Source organism: Cannabis sativa, chromosome 7 (assembly GCF_029168945.1).
Source record: "Cannabis sativa cultivar Pink pepper isolate KNU-18-1 chromosome 7, ASM2916894v1, whole genome shotgun sequence".
In the NCBI taxonomy this organism is placed as follows: Eukaryota; Viridiplantae; Streptophyta; class Magnoliopsida; order Rosales; family Cannabaceae; genus Cannabis; species Cannabis sativa.
Window position 1 is genome coordinate 2178878 of NC_083607.1, and position 15451 is coordinate 2194328.

A 15451-nucleotide genomic window follows, 5' to 3' on the forward strand; every position below is an offset into this window, starting at 1 on the left:
ACATATTTTTTTGTGTTGTGACATGCCACTTTGTAATATCGTGTCGTGTCATGATTAAGTCCATATTTTTTCGTGCATAGTTGTGCTCATGCCATGTTAAAAAGCCTGCTCCCACTACTTTATTCTAATTATTATTATTATTAGAGTAATTTCTGACATAAATATCTAAATTTAATTTTGTACGGTATTATTATCTAAGTTATATTTCTAGAACTTCTATGAATACTTAACCGTTAAGTAAGTCAATGACCACGTGCTAGTTCCTAATAGATCAAAGTCATTAAATTTTTATTTTTATTTAAAAATTAATTTAAATACACTTATAAGAAAATCATGTAAATAATGACTTGTCATTTAACGGTTAGGTTCCTACAAAAATTTCAAAAATATAACTTAGGTATCTCCAACCAAGAGTTAAACTTATATATTTACGCTACAAATTACTCTTCTTCTTCTTATTATTATTATTAGAAAAATTACCTCATATAACAGTTTTTAATATATTTTTTTTTTTTCAAATTTACGGTTTGTGTTGCGCCAGTAGTTTCTATGTAGATTTTGGTTGCGATTTAAGTTGTTCTGTTTGTTTCTACGTAGATTTTCGTCAAAATACAAAAAAAAAAAAAAAAAAAAAAATACTTTAAAATTATTATTATTATTAATTTGGTATATAATAAAAATATAAAGAGGGGAAGCGAATGAAAAAGGAAAGTGGGGGGTGAGAGTTGGCCGAGTCTTGAAGCATAATCATCGTGATATCGTGCATGCATTTTTGTTCTCTCTTCTTCTTCTTCTTCTTCTTCTCTCCCCATCTCTCTCTCTAAACCCCTTTCTTCTTCTTCTTCTTCTTCCCCTAAATACTCCATCGCTCCATTCAAATCTCCGCTCACCGGAATCTCACTCCAAACTTCTCCAACTAACACAACACTCAAAACTATATATATATATTATATAATATGCACAAATAAATATATATGTATTTCGTATTTTTTTTTTTTGTAGATGCACCGGCGGCAAATGAGCTAGTTCTTGAAGTAATCTAAGTCGGAGGTTAGTTTTCGTTCAGTTTTTTTTTTTCTTTTTTCTTTCTTTTTTATTTTAATGATTTTACGTTGTATTTGTCAAAGGAGTACTGTGAATTGGGGATTTTTGTTTTACGAATTCGATTTTTTTTTGTGTGGAAGTTGTTTCAGGTTTTCTTTAGAGTTTGAAATGGCTTGTATGAATGTGTCGTGTGGTGCTTCGACTTCGATTGATTGGAAGAGAGGTTGGGCTTTGCGATCTGGTGGATATGCTAATCTTTGTGATAAGTGCGGGTAAATTATTCGATTTCTCTTTGATTCTTTTATCAGAAATGTTTGCATTTTTTACGAAGATTTAGGCCTTTTGTTTTTCTAGATTGATTGATTGATTTTTCTTTTATTTATTTATTTATTTTTAATTTCTACTGTTTTATACGTTTTTTCAAGTAATCTATTTACTTTTTGGTTTTATTATTTGATTTTATTTTTTATCCTATTTTTGTATATAAATATATATACACGTGTATTTGTGTGTATTTATAGAACACACACCATGTAATTAGGTAATATTTTCACGAAGTTGTTGTTTGATATAATGAAGTTTATTGGATTAATCTGACGTATATAATAATCGATGTTGTTTAACAATATTAGCTCAATGATAATGATTTCTAATACCAAAAAGAAAAATAATAATCAAAATGTTTTAGCAATACTTCGATGACAATATGATCTATGGTATTAAAACGCTCTCATTTGATTAAAAAGTGTTTTAAGAATCATTTTTTATTTTTGCAAAGTTAAGCCCATCGATTATTAGCTCCCTAATTAGGGAAAGACTGACTTTTGGTGTAGGCCATTCATACCAAATTTATGCCATTAAATTATAAGACCCATTTAGTATATGAATTTGGACTGATGCGCTTTCTTTCTGAAACATAAAGTGATCATATACAAAGCTGTGCTCGGTTAGTGTAGTGACCAGTGTTGTTATGTATATGTTTTATCTGTTGTAATAATCATTTGACATCTTAGGTGAAGCCAATCTTATATTGGTGTAGCAGCTAAATAATTCATATGATAACTCTGATAAGTCCATTTGGGGTATAACTTGTTAATTGTTCTGTCTGGTTTGCTTGGAAAAATTTCTAGTCTTCATCATGCAATACTTGTCTTAACCTGGAAACATGTGCAAATTTTAGGTCTGCATATGAGCAGTTAGTTTATTGTGACGTTTACCATTCAGCAGAATCTGGTTGGAGAGAGTGCATTTCATGTGGCAAGGTGAGGACATGCCCAATGATTGAACAAGTTGCTTCTTTCTTCTTTTATTTTTTTTTTCCCTTTTTAGATGTTAAATTAATTACTGTTTCTTCCAGCGTCTCCATTGTGGATGCATTGCTTCAAGATTTCTGCTTGAGCTACTTGATTGTGGTGGTGTGAAGTGTGCAAATTGTGCAAAGAAATCTGGTTCTCACCTTGTAAGAACCTTCAATAATAATTCATGCACCATATGTATATTTGGAATTTTCTTCATTGAGTTTTTAAAGATTTAAGTTCTTACTTTCTCCCATTTATTGTTAATTTTGTAATGTGGGATATATATGTGAATGTGAATTTCGGTAGTTCAGACTGCTACTTTGGTAGCCACTTGTGCTTTTGCACTAGTTCTCCACATGAAAATACTGTCAAACTTCTAATTGATAAGTTCTTATGCTACTGAAGCTTCCAAAGATTTAAATTGAGGCCAAGGATTTGTGTATGTTTTTAGCTAGTAGGGGTTTTGCTCTCTATAATTCCATCACTCTTGGTATCTTTTGTTGAACTAGAGCACTTGAAACAGTGAAAATACTTTACTATTGACAATTTAGGTGTTATGAGTTCATTTTGCTTATGAAACAAATTCTTATACAGATTACAATTGCTGATAAGCCTAATGAACCTGGCACATCAAAAGTCAGTGAGCTGCAACATATTTCTTCCAATGACCAATTAGATGGAAATAATAATGATAGCATAAAGTTCATGAAGTTGAGCAATGACACAGAGGGTATTGGGCTTAGGCATTTACTTCAATCTCAACATGAGGAAACGAATGGTTTGTTCCGGAAAATGAAACAGGAGGAAGTCCCACCAGTAGGAGAGGCTGGAAATACATATCTCTCAAGTCTTAATCAGGGATCTAATGGATCATCTGAAGCTGCCAAAGCAGAACTTCGCAAAGCAAGTATAGGCACAAATGATATATATGACGCACTACCCCAAACAAACTTGACTATGACTCTTGGTGGTCCTTTAGGAAATTCAAATTCATCTCCCAGTGCTATTGTTGATGAAAGGGAGCAAAGTAAAACATCTTCCTTGTTCTTACAAGGTGCTAGGTCTAGGCATCTGTTGCCAAAACCCCCAAGGTCAACCGTTGGTACAAGTTTGGAAGGAAACACTAATATGGCTCCTCAGGTACGGGTTGCACGGCCACCTGCTGAAGGACGAGGAAGGAACCAGTTACTTCCTCGCTATTGGCCTAGAATTACTGATCAGGAGTTGCAACAAATATCTGGAGAGTATCCTTTTCTTTCTTTTCATAAAGATATAATCCCACTAGAATCATAAACTGACAAGTTTTTGTTGAGTTTAATCATTATTCTTGCACTTAAAAATGGAATTCCTTAACCATAATTTTAATAAAGCTCAAATTCCACCATTGTGCCACTGTTTGAAAAGATGCTCAGTGCTAGTGACGCTGGTCGAATTGGTCGGTTGGTTCTTCCAAAAGCATGTGCTGAAGTAAGTACTGTCCTTTGGTCATTCAGTCATTTCAACTGTTATTCAATGTAGGTCATCGTCATACTTATTATTGCAGTCAATCTACTTTACTAAAAAATATCATGCAGGCGTATTTTCCTCCTATTTCTCAACCTGAAGGTCTTCCCTTAAAGATTCAAGATGTAAAAGGGAAAGAGTGGGTGTTCCAGTTCAGATTTTGGCCCAATAATAACAGCAGGATGTACGTTTTAGAAGGTGTGACCCCATGCATCCAGTCCATGCAGTTGCAAGCAGGAGATACTGGTATTTTCCCATGGCTTTATAGCTTATATAATTCCTTGTACCTAGTTTGTATCGTAAATATGATGTAATAATTTGGTAGAAGCTACTTGATGTTTGCTTACGTAATGGATTAGTGTGTGTGAGTGTACAGAGTTTAAGTCCTCATAGTGTATCTTATAAAAGAAAATTGAAGTAATTTGTTATAAATAAAGGAGGAGGTTATGATTTGCTTTCATGGCACTGAAATATGGCAATATATGTACTTGAGTTTTGTTATACTGAGAATCCAAATTGACTCACAGGCTACAATCTGCGGTCCAAGACCCTAGCGCCAATTTCTGATATATTTTAACAATGTGAATAGAAGAATTGCAAGCACTAGCCTTTGCCTGTTTCTAGCCATGAATTATTATTTTCAAATGAATGCTTCTGCTGCAAATCATTGTGTTAGGCAACGTTTTTTTTTTTCTAAAAGAAGATCTTATTATTAGAAGACTTTACTTTTCCATTAAATACTTTAACATGGATTGTGTTTGGTTTTGATATATTCCCCTTTTATAATAGTGACTTTCAGTCGTATGGATCCTGAGGGAAAACTTATTATGGGATTTCGGAAAGCATCAAATTCTGTTGCAATGCAGGTAAAAAATCGTCAGCTATTATGTTAGTACCCTGGGTCATATAATATTGATGTGTATAAATTATTAAAATAAACAGGACACTCATCCATCTGCCATTCACAATGGTGGTCATTCAAGTGAACCTTTCATTTCGGGTGTTTTCGAGAACCTACCTATAATAAGTGGTTACTCTGGTCTTCTTCAGTCACTGAAGGGAAGCGCGGATACCCACTTACATGCACTATCCAAACAATTGTCTTCAGCTAGTGCTGATATTAGCTGGAATAAAATTGATAAGCATGAAGGCAGGTCAAGGGAGAACTTGTTGCTGCCTTCGTTGATGGTTCCAGAAAGAAAAAGAGCTAGAAATCTCGGTTCAAAAAATAAGAGGTTGCACATTGATAGCCAGGAAGCTCTGGAGTTAAAACTTACATGGGAAGAGGCTCAAGATTTGCTTCGTCCGCCTCCTTCTGCCAAACCAAGCACCGTCATGATTGAGGATCACGAATTTGAAGAATATGAAGTAAGTACGCTTAGCTGCCCATTTAAAGCATTGCTTCTGAATTGAATTTTATTAGCTATTCTTTATTTTGATTCAAGTATGTTGGCCTTTATGTTCTGTAACCTGACTCAATCATCAGCATTAGCAATGATAAATTTTCACAGATAATAATCTAAAGCCCACAATATTTTGACTAGCTTTTTCGTTGGTGTTTTCTCTCTGTCTAATCATAGTCCACTTGATGTTTTCCATGTAAAGTGGATGAAATTAGCATTCACCAAATCGTTCTACTTTCTTTGATACATATAGTTGAGTTAATTATCGCCTTTCTAATATTAGTCCACTTGATGTTTTTTGAGAAAATTGCACGGCCTTAGCTTACTTCCCGTTGTTTCGAAACACTCTTGGGCCCTTGGCTTCATGTACTTTTGGGGGAAAAGTTTGTTAATTGCACAATTTTCCTTTTCAAGCATAGCATATACTGCTCTGCAGAGGTTGATATATTTCTTCGTGTATGTAATAAGAACCCCTTTCCAACATACTTTTCCCTGTGAATTCGATCCTACTTAGGCTTCGAGATGTATTAAACTTAACTTTCCTGGCTGTCAACAAACTTTGTTATTGACTTGTGTAGTAATAAGAACCCCTTTCCAACATACTTTTCCCTGTGAATTCGATTCTACTTAGGCTTCGAGATGTATTAAACTTAACTTTCCTGGCTGTCAATAAACTTTGTTATTGACTTGTGTAGTAATATGAATGTATGTTTCTTCTCCAGGAACCTCCAGTTTTGGGGAAGAGAAGTATTTTCCTACTCCGTTCAACTGGGTAAGACTAAGTATAATCTTTTCTGCTAAAATTTTAGTTTAGTTTGTAATTATATCGACTTCTGATATCTTACAGATAACATGCTATTCTTTTCTTCAGACAATTTATCATAATCTGATTCAATCGAACGTTTCCTTTCTTCTGTCTTAAAGCATGTAATGTTATTGTTTACCATGCATATGCACAAGTGTGTAAATATATTTACTTGGTTTTGGTTAAAAAGAAAAATGAAATGTAAAAATCAATCTAATTCTGAACTACTGAACTTGATCTTAAGGGAACAAGAGCAATGGACTCAGTGTGATAGTTGCTCTAAATGGAGAAGGTTACCAGTTGATGTATTTCTTCCATATAAGTGGACATGTGCTGACAATGTTTGGGATCAAATCAGGTTAAATATGAATTTCACTTCACTCTTAAGTTTTTTTTTATTCCGAAATAAAAGAAAACCAGTTCCCAAATAAAGTTTCATGTTTTCGGGATTTTTGTATTTTCAGGTGTTCATGCTCTGTGCCAGATGAACTGAGCCCAAGGGAACTGGAAAGTCTTCTTAGAATGAACAAGGGTTAGATGATTTATCCTTCTTTAATAACTGCTTTGTCTCGTTCATAAATACTAGTAGTTTGAGCCATTTTCGAAAACCCAATATAATTGCTCGTATGGACAAGGTGCAAACTATCTAGAACATTAGCAACATTGATAGACATTGTTTATCTAGAACAGAAGTTTCAGAATTGACATAAATTTATATCTTGGGCTACTAAATCGTATAGGAAGTTATGCATATGCTACTTTACATAAACTAACTTTAAAGCCCGCACTATGTTTGGAAGTTCGATTTTGGTGAAGAAAAAAATATTAAAAATTTTTGTTGAATCAAGTTTTTTTCCATACCAAACATCAAACATATCCTTATTGAATAGTAAAAGATTATGTTATTGATTCTTTACAAGCATACTTAATTTTTCTGACAATGTCAAGAAGCCAATCTGCATAATAGTATGATCCTTTGTGCAGATAAAGCTCCTGCATTCTGTGCACTTATTCATGAGAAGCTATTGAGACCAAAACATCTTATTTGATGTGCAGAGTTCAAAAAACGAAGAGTAGTATCATCAGCCAACAGGCCACCAACCCATGAAAGCGAATCTTCAGGCCTTGATGCATTGGCCAATGCAGCAATGCTCGGAGACAATGCAACAGCAACCGAACCAGGTACCACAACAGTTGCTGCCACTACAACAAAACACCCCAGGCACCGACCCGGCTGCTCGTGCATTGTTTGCATCCAGCCCCCTAGCGGCAAAGGCAAGCACAAACCTTCATGTACTTGTAACGTATGCATGACAGTTAAACGCCGGTTCAAAACCCTCATGCTGAACAAGAAGAAACGCCAATCAGAACGCGAAGCTGAGCTAGCCAATAGAAATCATCAGAAAACATTATGGGACCCGAGAGACGAAACAGAAGTAGACAGCACTACATCTAGACATTTGTCATCACAACTTGATCCATCAGACAACGAAACAAGATCAGCTAACGAATCAGAATCCAAGAACCACTGCACCCTGGCTGATACCGCCAAGGAAGCACTGGACTTGAACTCCCATCCTGGGATTCGGGAAGAAGATTCGCAAGCAGGGTCAAGCCGCGTCAGCATGATGAGCCTTCTTCAAAACGCAAGCCGTCCTCTCGACACGTATCTAAAGCAAAACGGTCTAACGAGCTTGACTCAAGAACAGCAACAGCAGACGAGTTCGGCTTCTCATGCTTTTCCACAAGCCACAAATGAGAGTGAGGAACAGGTTAATAATGAAGATCAAGAACAGTGTCCTAATCCCATTGTTGAAGAAGAACATGAAAGTGATGGTAATGAGCAATGTGGTGATAATGATGATGATGATGATGATGATGATGATCAAAGCTTAAAAGATCCACTTTGATATTAAAAATATACATACATATATGTGTTTCTTGAACTTTTCTTCCTTTTTTTTTTTTATATACATATATGTGTTTCTTGGTTTTCATTTTTGCTTTTATTTTCTCTTTTGATGATTTTGATCACTGAATGATATGATATAGGTCTCTTACTGTAATTTTGGCTCTCTCATATTTTTTTTAAACTAAAAAGAAGAATGAAAAAGAAAAAGAAAAGCATATGCATGGTTTTTATTACTTCTATTATTATTATTAATTTGATATGTATACAAATAACAACACTTACTAAAGAAGAAAAAAAAAATGAAACTTCTTATAATGATGTCTTTCTTTATTTCTTATCCACTAAATTTGGATATAGTTAGTGGTGTTGTATTAATCGATATGTCCAAGTGGAAAATTGGATAATCCATTATATACATTGACACAGACTAATTTAAACTATTTTTATTATTATTAACAAAAAGGAGATTATTTTTTTTTTTTTGAGATAAATTAACAAAAAGGAGATTACATGTTGCAAAACTCAGTCGATCCTTTCGATTTTTTTTTGACAATTTTGGAGACCACGTGTCAGTAATAAGAAAATTAATTTAAACTTACTATGTTATGCCATATGATTTTTGGTATATATAGGGGGAAAAAAGCTATACTATTTTCAGTTAATTTCAAAATACAATGGGTTTTGGTATGGTGGTGGTTAGAGAGTCTGTTGGGTGTGGTGGCAGCTAGTCTGGTGGTCGGTGAATGTGTGTTACACACTCTAGAGGTGGCGGAAGCATTGGCGACGACGGCCTTATACGGCTACAAAAGCCTACAACAAAGTGCAACTAGAATTTGATTGTCAAGGGCTCATTAACAAGATTTAGAAACTATATTGCCCTAAAAATTGTTTCTTCAGTCTTATTTTTTAAGTTATCGTTGATATTTTTAATGAGTATTTTGATGTTAATTTCACTTATTGATTTAAGCGAGTGAATACAGTAGCTTATACTTTAGCTAAATATGTTCGACAAACTATTGCTAAAAATATATCAAGTTTTTTGTTGAGATTAGGTTTAACAAAATTATTAAGAGTAAGTTAATGAAATAAAAGGAAAGAGTAGATAATCCTAGTTATTATGGTCTACTCTTCTTATGACTTGGTCTATAATAATCCACATTTTTTTTTTGCAATTGGGCATGTTTCTAAAAATATGAAATTAATGAAGGAGACACAAAAGAAAGGTCAGAACTAATATTATTATTTGATGTTGATTTTTGATTTGATCATCTAATGACTTTTAAAAATACAATTGAAGGAAATTATTTTGAAAAATCTTTGTGACCATTTTGGACCCTAATTTTTACAAAAGTTACCAATTAGACCCTCTGTTTTGTTAAATGACAAAATGGACCCTGTATTCTCCAAAATGGTACAAATAAGACCCTGAGCTTAATTTTTGACAACTTTTTTTTTAATATAACCAACTTAAAAATACAAACAGATACAAAAAATGTAAACAGTTTTGTCATAACACTTTTACATTGGATTATTATTAAATTTTATTTTGACAAAAAATCAGTTCAGGGTCCTATTTTTACCATTTTAGAAAGTACAGGGTCCATTTTGTCATTTAACAAAACAGATGGTCCAATCGGCAACTTTTGCAAAACACAGGGTCCAAAATGGTATTTACCCATAAATGATTCACTATTTGAGGAGAATTCATAGCTTGTTGAAATGGTATTTTATGATATTTTTTTAATCATATCTAATCTGATTATGTAATATTCAATTTAAAGATATTATTTGAAATTTATTGTCATATCTATTAATTGTTAACATAAAAAATTACAATATTCTTACAAGTCAAGTAAATTATTTTTGAAAAGAAATTATCAATTATTAACTGAAATCCTTTAAGATTATATTATGTTATAAAAATTAGAAGAAACATCATTACTTCTGATAACACGATCAGTAAATTATTTAATTTAGGTCCAATTTAAAAGTCCATAGAGTTTTAGAAATTATTCAATTGGTTTAATTAAATGTATTGGTTGCATTAAATAAAAATTTATGGAATTAATATTAAAAAAATTATAAATTTGAAGAAATTTGTGGATTTAAAAATTATTTTAGTGAAACAACCATAATTGAAGTTGTAAAACTCTAATTAAGGTGATTTGTTGGCATTAGAAATATCTTTCAAAGATCAAAGATTCGCATAAAAGTAATTAATAACAACAAGAATTTATATCCAAAACGAAATTCGAATAACTAAAGGGTCAAAACTGAACTCTAAAATTACAATATGTTATGCTTAGTAAAAACTTCTCTCGTGATCAGATCGAAATTCTTACGTTTTTTTTAATCTATTCATTGATAGTGATAATCTCTCCTAAAGTTCTAAGTATTTTGTCTTTTCTGCCCAAAGCGTAATCAATCTTAAGTGATAGAATGCTCTAAATCTCTCTAAATATTTCACGACACTAATTTTAGAAGGAATATTTATAAATCTCTGCATAACATATATCACTGTTGGGGTATCAATGCAAGTCTAACATTGAAAGAATAGACAAGAATTACTTAGAATACAAGTATTCTACCTACTTCATTAGTATAAGACCTTTTGGGAAGGTACTCAAAACCAAAATTGTAAGGTAGGCCCTAATCCACCTTAGCCCAGGCCCAGCCTTGGAACTATATTTATTCTCACCTAACATTGGCCTCTTATTTGTACCTACAACGTTATCATACAACATACGAAATATACAAGTCATACTATATATATATCAATTCACATTGATTACATCCGAATAAAACAACTCCTTCCATTCAATCATTCTAACCTTAATTCCCTTTTTGTAGCAGGGGGTATTGCCAAGTGATGAACTTAGATTAATTTTTCTTGAACTCATAAGCGACAAACAATACAATCTTTTACAAAGAATTGAGTATCACCTTAATTAGAGTGGGGTAGTCACTCAATCATTATAGGCTTCAGAGAGAGAGAGAGAGAGAGAGAGAGAGAGAGAGAGAGAGAGAGAGAGAGAGAGAGAGAGAGAGAGAGAGAGAGAGAGAGAGAGAGAGAGAGAGAGAGAGAGAGAGAGAGAGAGAGAGAGATTTCAAAATTGGCTTAGGAAATAACCTCTTTGAATTGTCTTAGGTTAGAATGAGTTATCTGACAAGCCTCTTATCATATTCTTTATATAGACTCACACTAAGATTAAGTTTGGATGAAATGAGTTAAAATAAAGGAAAATTTACAAAAATACTAGAATTTGGGTTAACTTTTACAAAAATACTGTCACACGGAAATTTTTTCAAAAATACTGTGTTTTTATAAAACACCAGTAAAACACATAGCAGAACAGCTCAAAACAACATTAGAACACTAATAAAACACCAGTAGAATACCAGTGAAAACTTAACACAGTATACTGCAGTATGAAACTTATAAAAAATACAGTAAAAAAGTAAAAAAATACCGCCTGGCAGTATTTTTGTAAAAAAATGGCAAAAGTTAGTATACCATGTAAATTTCCCTAAAATAAAAGATAAATGGACTATAAAACTCCTTTATGGCCAAAATACATAGTAGGCCCATTGATTGATTTTTTCCATTTTATTTCAATTAAATGAAACAATTTATTGTTTTTCCAATTTTATCACTTACCCAATCTAAACTATCTAAATGTTATTTTTTAAAAAATTTAATAGTTATAAATAATTATCAAATAAATTTATAAGTTAAATATATTTATTAATTAGACCCACAAAGTATCTTAATTAACAAATAAATTTTTATTTCTCTTTTTTTCTCAATTTAGCCCAAACGTAGTGAAATTTTTTAAATTCAACATAGTCAATTTTTAAATTTTAATTGATTAAATAAATTAATTGATTGAGTCAATAAGATGATAATATCCCCAATAATGTGAGGATCATGGGCCTATATAATCAAGCTCCTAATAAGTTGATCTAAAATTTTTTGAGTAAATTTCTTAACTTATTAATTTCTCATGACTCCTCTATAGAATCGAAATTGCACTATTGATTACATAGAACACTCTATATATCCAATATAGATACGCCGTGAATTATCAATTGTTACAATCAAACTAATCGATGATCCTCTATAGACGATCTACATTGAATAATGACAAAATTATTATTTTACTTTTCAATACATTTCATCCTTTAAACACTTAGCTCCTTGTAAATAATATTTTAGTAAACTACCATAATTATTAAAATAAGTACTCCACCATTTAACTCATTTAGCCAAGCTCAAAGAAAACTAATATTTCACTTCTAAATAATCATAGAAGTTATAAATGTCCATATCTATGATTAACGCTCCTATTCAATTGCACTATCGAGTTCCTAATATGTAAAATGAGTTAGTCCAATGGATAAGTCAGTAAAGAACAAGTCAAAGAACTCTAATACTAGAACTAGAAAGAATGTAATTATCTCATGATTAATATCAATTAATTTACGATCAATTAAGTGAAATTAATTTAGAAAAGATATAACGATAAGTTTATAATATATTTTTAGCTATTAATATCAGTCCAGTCTGATGTAAATTATATATATCTGATACAAGTTTACTTTGCTAGTACCCTGAAAAAGGCATTCTACTTAGCCAAGTGTAAGTAAATGACATCAGTAATTATCACGTCAGTATAAATTTAGTGCACTGATAGATTACGAGACTAAATAGTTTGAAGTATATAATCACGATTATTTTCTATTGTAGCAACAACACTATAATTGTAAATAACTATATATTCGAGATTTAACAGAATTTATTTTATTAAATAATAATATAAGTAACATGTGAACCAAACAATATATATATATAATAGTAAAAAGTAATCTTTGATATTTATTATTAAGTAAATAAGTTTACTTTGAAATCGAATTTTATTTAAAGCATAAAACCTCAACAAATTTTACCCATGTTCATTGAAGCATGGTCATATCAAACATAGCAATATATACATATTCACATAGTATTTTTATTAAGAAAAACTAAATAAATATGAGATATGTCATATTTAGTTAGCTATAATTTTATTTAGTATTTATAGTTTTCTCAACATATTTTTTTTTTTTTAGAAAATTAGTGTCGTAATGCATTAGATAAAGAACATAACTAGACCTCACGGTCATTACAAAACAGGTTCTCCGACAAGGAAGATACCAGAATACAGCCAAACTTCTGGTGGGTAAAAGCCCACTTAGCCATATTATGGGCAACATAGTTACAATGTCTACTAACATTCATAAAGTTACAGCTAATAAAAGAAGGAGTGGACCTCATACAAAAGGAGACATAGTTCTCAAGTGCCCAATGGGACTCCTTCCCATTGAGAGCATTGATAGCTAATCTCGAGTCACTCTCAATAATAATAAACTTTAAACCTAAGTCGATTGCCACAGAAATGGCTGAACAACAGGCCGCTGCTTCTCCGCTTAAAGCATCCGAAAAGTCCAACTGAGACGTGTGGATCCGAATCACCTTACCCTGGTGATTCCTAGCAACAATAGCTGTGCACATGCTTGACAATCCTACTCTTACATCACAATTCAGTTTGATCCAATCCTCAAGGGGTGGTGTAACGCCCGTATTTAAATATTTTTAAACTCAAAAGGTATTTTAATATATTTCATAACTTCCTACTTATATAGGTCGGGATCCCGAGTACCAAAATACAATTACAAAGTATTTTGTTAATATGTACGTATATAATATTTTTTAAAAAAAAACTCGCAAGCATGCAACATCAAAAATACAGACTCCAAAATAGTAAAAGACTGAAACCCTCCAGGTTGCACTGCCGCGATATGTACAATCACTGTCGGGCTCTATCTCACTGTTCCTCCAGCTTTGCTTTTCCTTTACCTACACAAGGTAGCAAACTGATGAGTCAACAGACTTAGTAAGATATGCAAGACATATATAACAATAATGTGATGTCGGCTTTATGATTAAGCCGCCCTGAGCTCAATAATTAAGCTCACCAAATGGTTAAGAACGTTCTTAAGGGAAGTACGACTACTATACCAAATGCACTAAAGTACCAATTCTGTAATCGTGTTGGTAGAGCCCTAACTGTACTCCCGGGAATTACTAAGTGTTGTACCACGAACACGACGTACCCCTGGTACTCGTGTTGGTAACACCGTAACCACACTAATCTACAGCACTATACAAACACCCTAATAATCATATTTATATTAGTGCTAGTAGTGTAAACAACTAAATCATGCATATATTCATATATATATATTCTTACGCTATCTTACCTCGTTTCGTGCTCAAGTGTGTCGGTCAGCCTGAGTGGAAACGCAGCTCGACGCTTTACAGGGCCCTAAACTATAACGTTCAGAATTCGATGAGAGACACGCTAAAACACTTATCGAGGATTTAAAATAGAAACTAAGCTTAACCCTATCGATAAATAGGATGCCAATACCCTAAATTACTTAAAAACGGGAAAAACTAGGGCTCGGGAAAAAGCCCCAACCGGCAGACCGGTTGTCAACCGGAAGTCCGGTTCCTGGCATCAACCGGTCGACCGGTTGCAGCAGGCCCCCAGGAACCAAAATTCCGGTTTTGAGCTGGGAACCCAAAAATTTTTCCCCTTAACTCCAATCAATCCCAAACTTTCCAATACTTTCCAGAACACCTGTATGCACTATAATAAACTAGTTCCAAGCTAGAAAACTCAACAAATCGATCAAGAAACAAAACCACCATTAGAGCTCCAACTTGAGCTCATAAACTCAATTTTAACTCAAGCATTAAAATACCCACCTATCTTAGCTTACAATAATGATAATAATCTCTATTTAACACCAGAAACTAACCTAAACAATTCTTAAAGCAAACAGCCACCAATTCCCCAAATTCACACCAAAACCTAACCTAAACTACAAAAACTTCAAGAGAAAGAAAGTAAGAAGGGTTACCTTGAACAAAGCTTTCAATTACTACTAGAATTCCTTGATTCAAACTCAAATTCTCAACCCCTAGCTGCTGCCCAAGAGAATCGAAAGAGAGAGAGAGAGAGAGAGAGAGAGAGATATGAAGAGAGGGACAACTATTTTCTTCTTTTTCCTTCAAGCTTAAGTAACACCCTTTTCTTTATCATTTTGTTTTAAATTAATAATCTATTCCCAGCCAAGAATTAACCAAATAAGAAAAAAAAAGAGTCTTGCCAAAAGACCTTCTTGCCCCTCCATTAAAAAAAAAACTCAAAACCCCCCAAGAGTAAAATGGTCAAATTTCAAACCCCGAAAATTCTAACGCCTCTAACATCTCACTATGACACCCCGCTAAAATTCTAGACATACAAAATATGACTCTCTAAAGGCCCAACGTCGCTTTCCACAGCTTCTGAACACAACACAGAAATTAAATAATTTACATAAAATAGCATAATAACATATATGATATTAAATATATTTCCAAAATATACATTTCATAAAT

General features: G+C 32.8%; 1 protein-coding gene across 2 annotated transcripts; it reads left to right on the plus strand.

Annotated features, from left to right (window-relative positions):
* The first annotated feature begins 696 nt into the window (after window positions 1-696).
* LOC133029261 (B3 domain-containing protein Os07g0679700) lies at window positions 697-8177 on the plus strand. 2 transcript variants are annotated; one of them, XM_061101733.1, is made up of 13 exons: window positions 697-1050; window positions 1185-1316; window positions 2225-2306; window positions 2402-2503; window positions 2937-3586; window positions 3713-3809; window positions 3917-4091; window positions 4635-4711; window positions 4788-5213; window positions 5971-6020; window positions 6298-6411; window positions 6518-6585; window positions 7110-8177. In XM_061101733.1, exons 2-13 carry the CDS (start codon window positions 1213-1215, stop codon window positions 7961-7963), a joined length of 2799 nt encoding a protein of 932 aa, XP_060957716.1. In that variant the 5' UTR covers window positions 697-1050; window positions 1185-1212; the 3' UTR covers window positions 7964-8177. The 2 variants fall into 2 exon arrangements, with proteins under 2 accessions (XP_060957716.1, XP_060957715.1); XM_061101732.1 differs by having other exon boundaries at window positions 1194-1316.
* Window positions 8178-15451: the final 7274 nt, after the last annotated feature.

Excerpts from the sequence above, each read along its gene's own strand:
- LOC133029261 (XM_061101733.1), top strand. The coding sequence starts at position 1,213 with ATGGCTTGTATGAATGTGTCGTGTGGTGCTTCGACTTCGATTGATTGG. Across the intron at positions 3,587-3,712 it reads TTGCAACAAATATCTGGAGA|CTCAAATTCCACCATTGTGC; the intron begins GTATCCTTTTCT and ends ATTTTAATAAAG. Across the intron at positions 4,092-4,634 it reads GTTGCAAGCAGGAGATACTG|TGACTTTCAGTCGTATGGAT; the intron begins GTATTTTCCCAT and ends CTTTTATAATAG.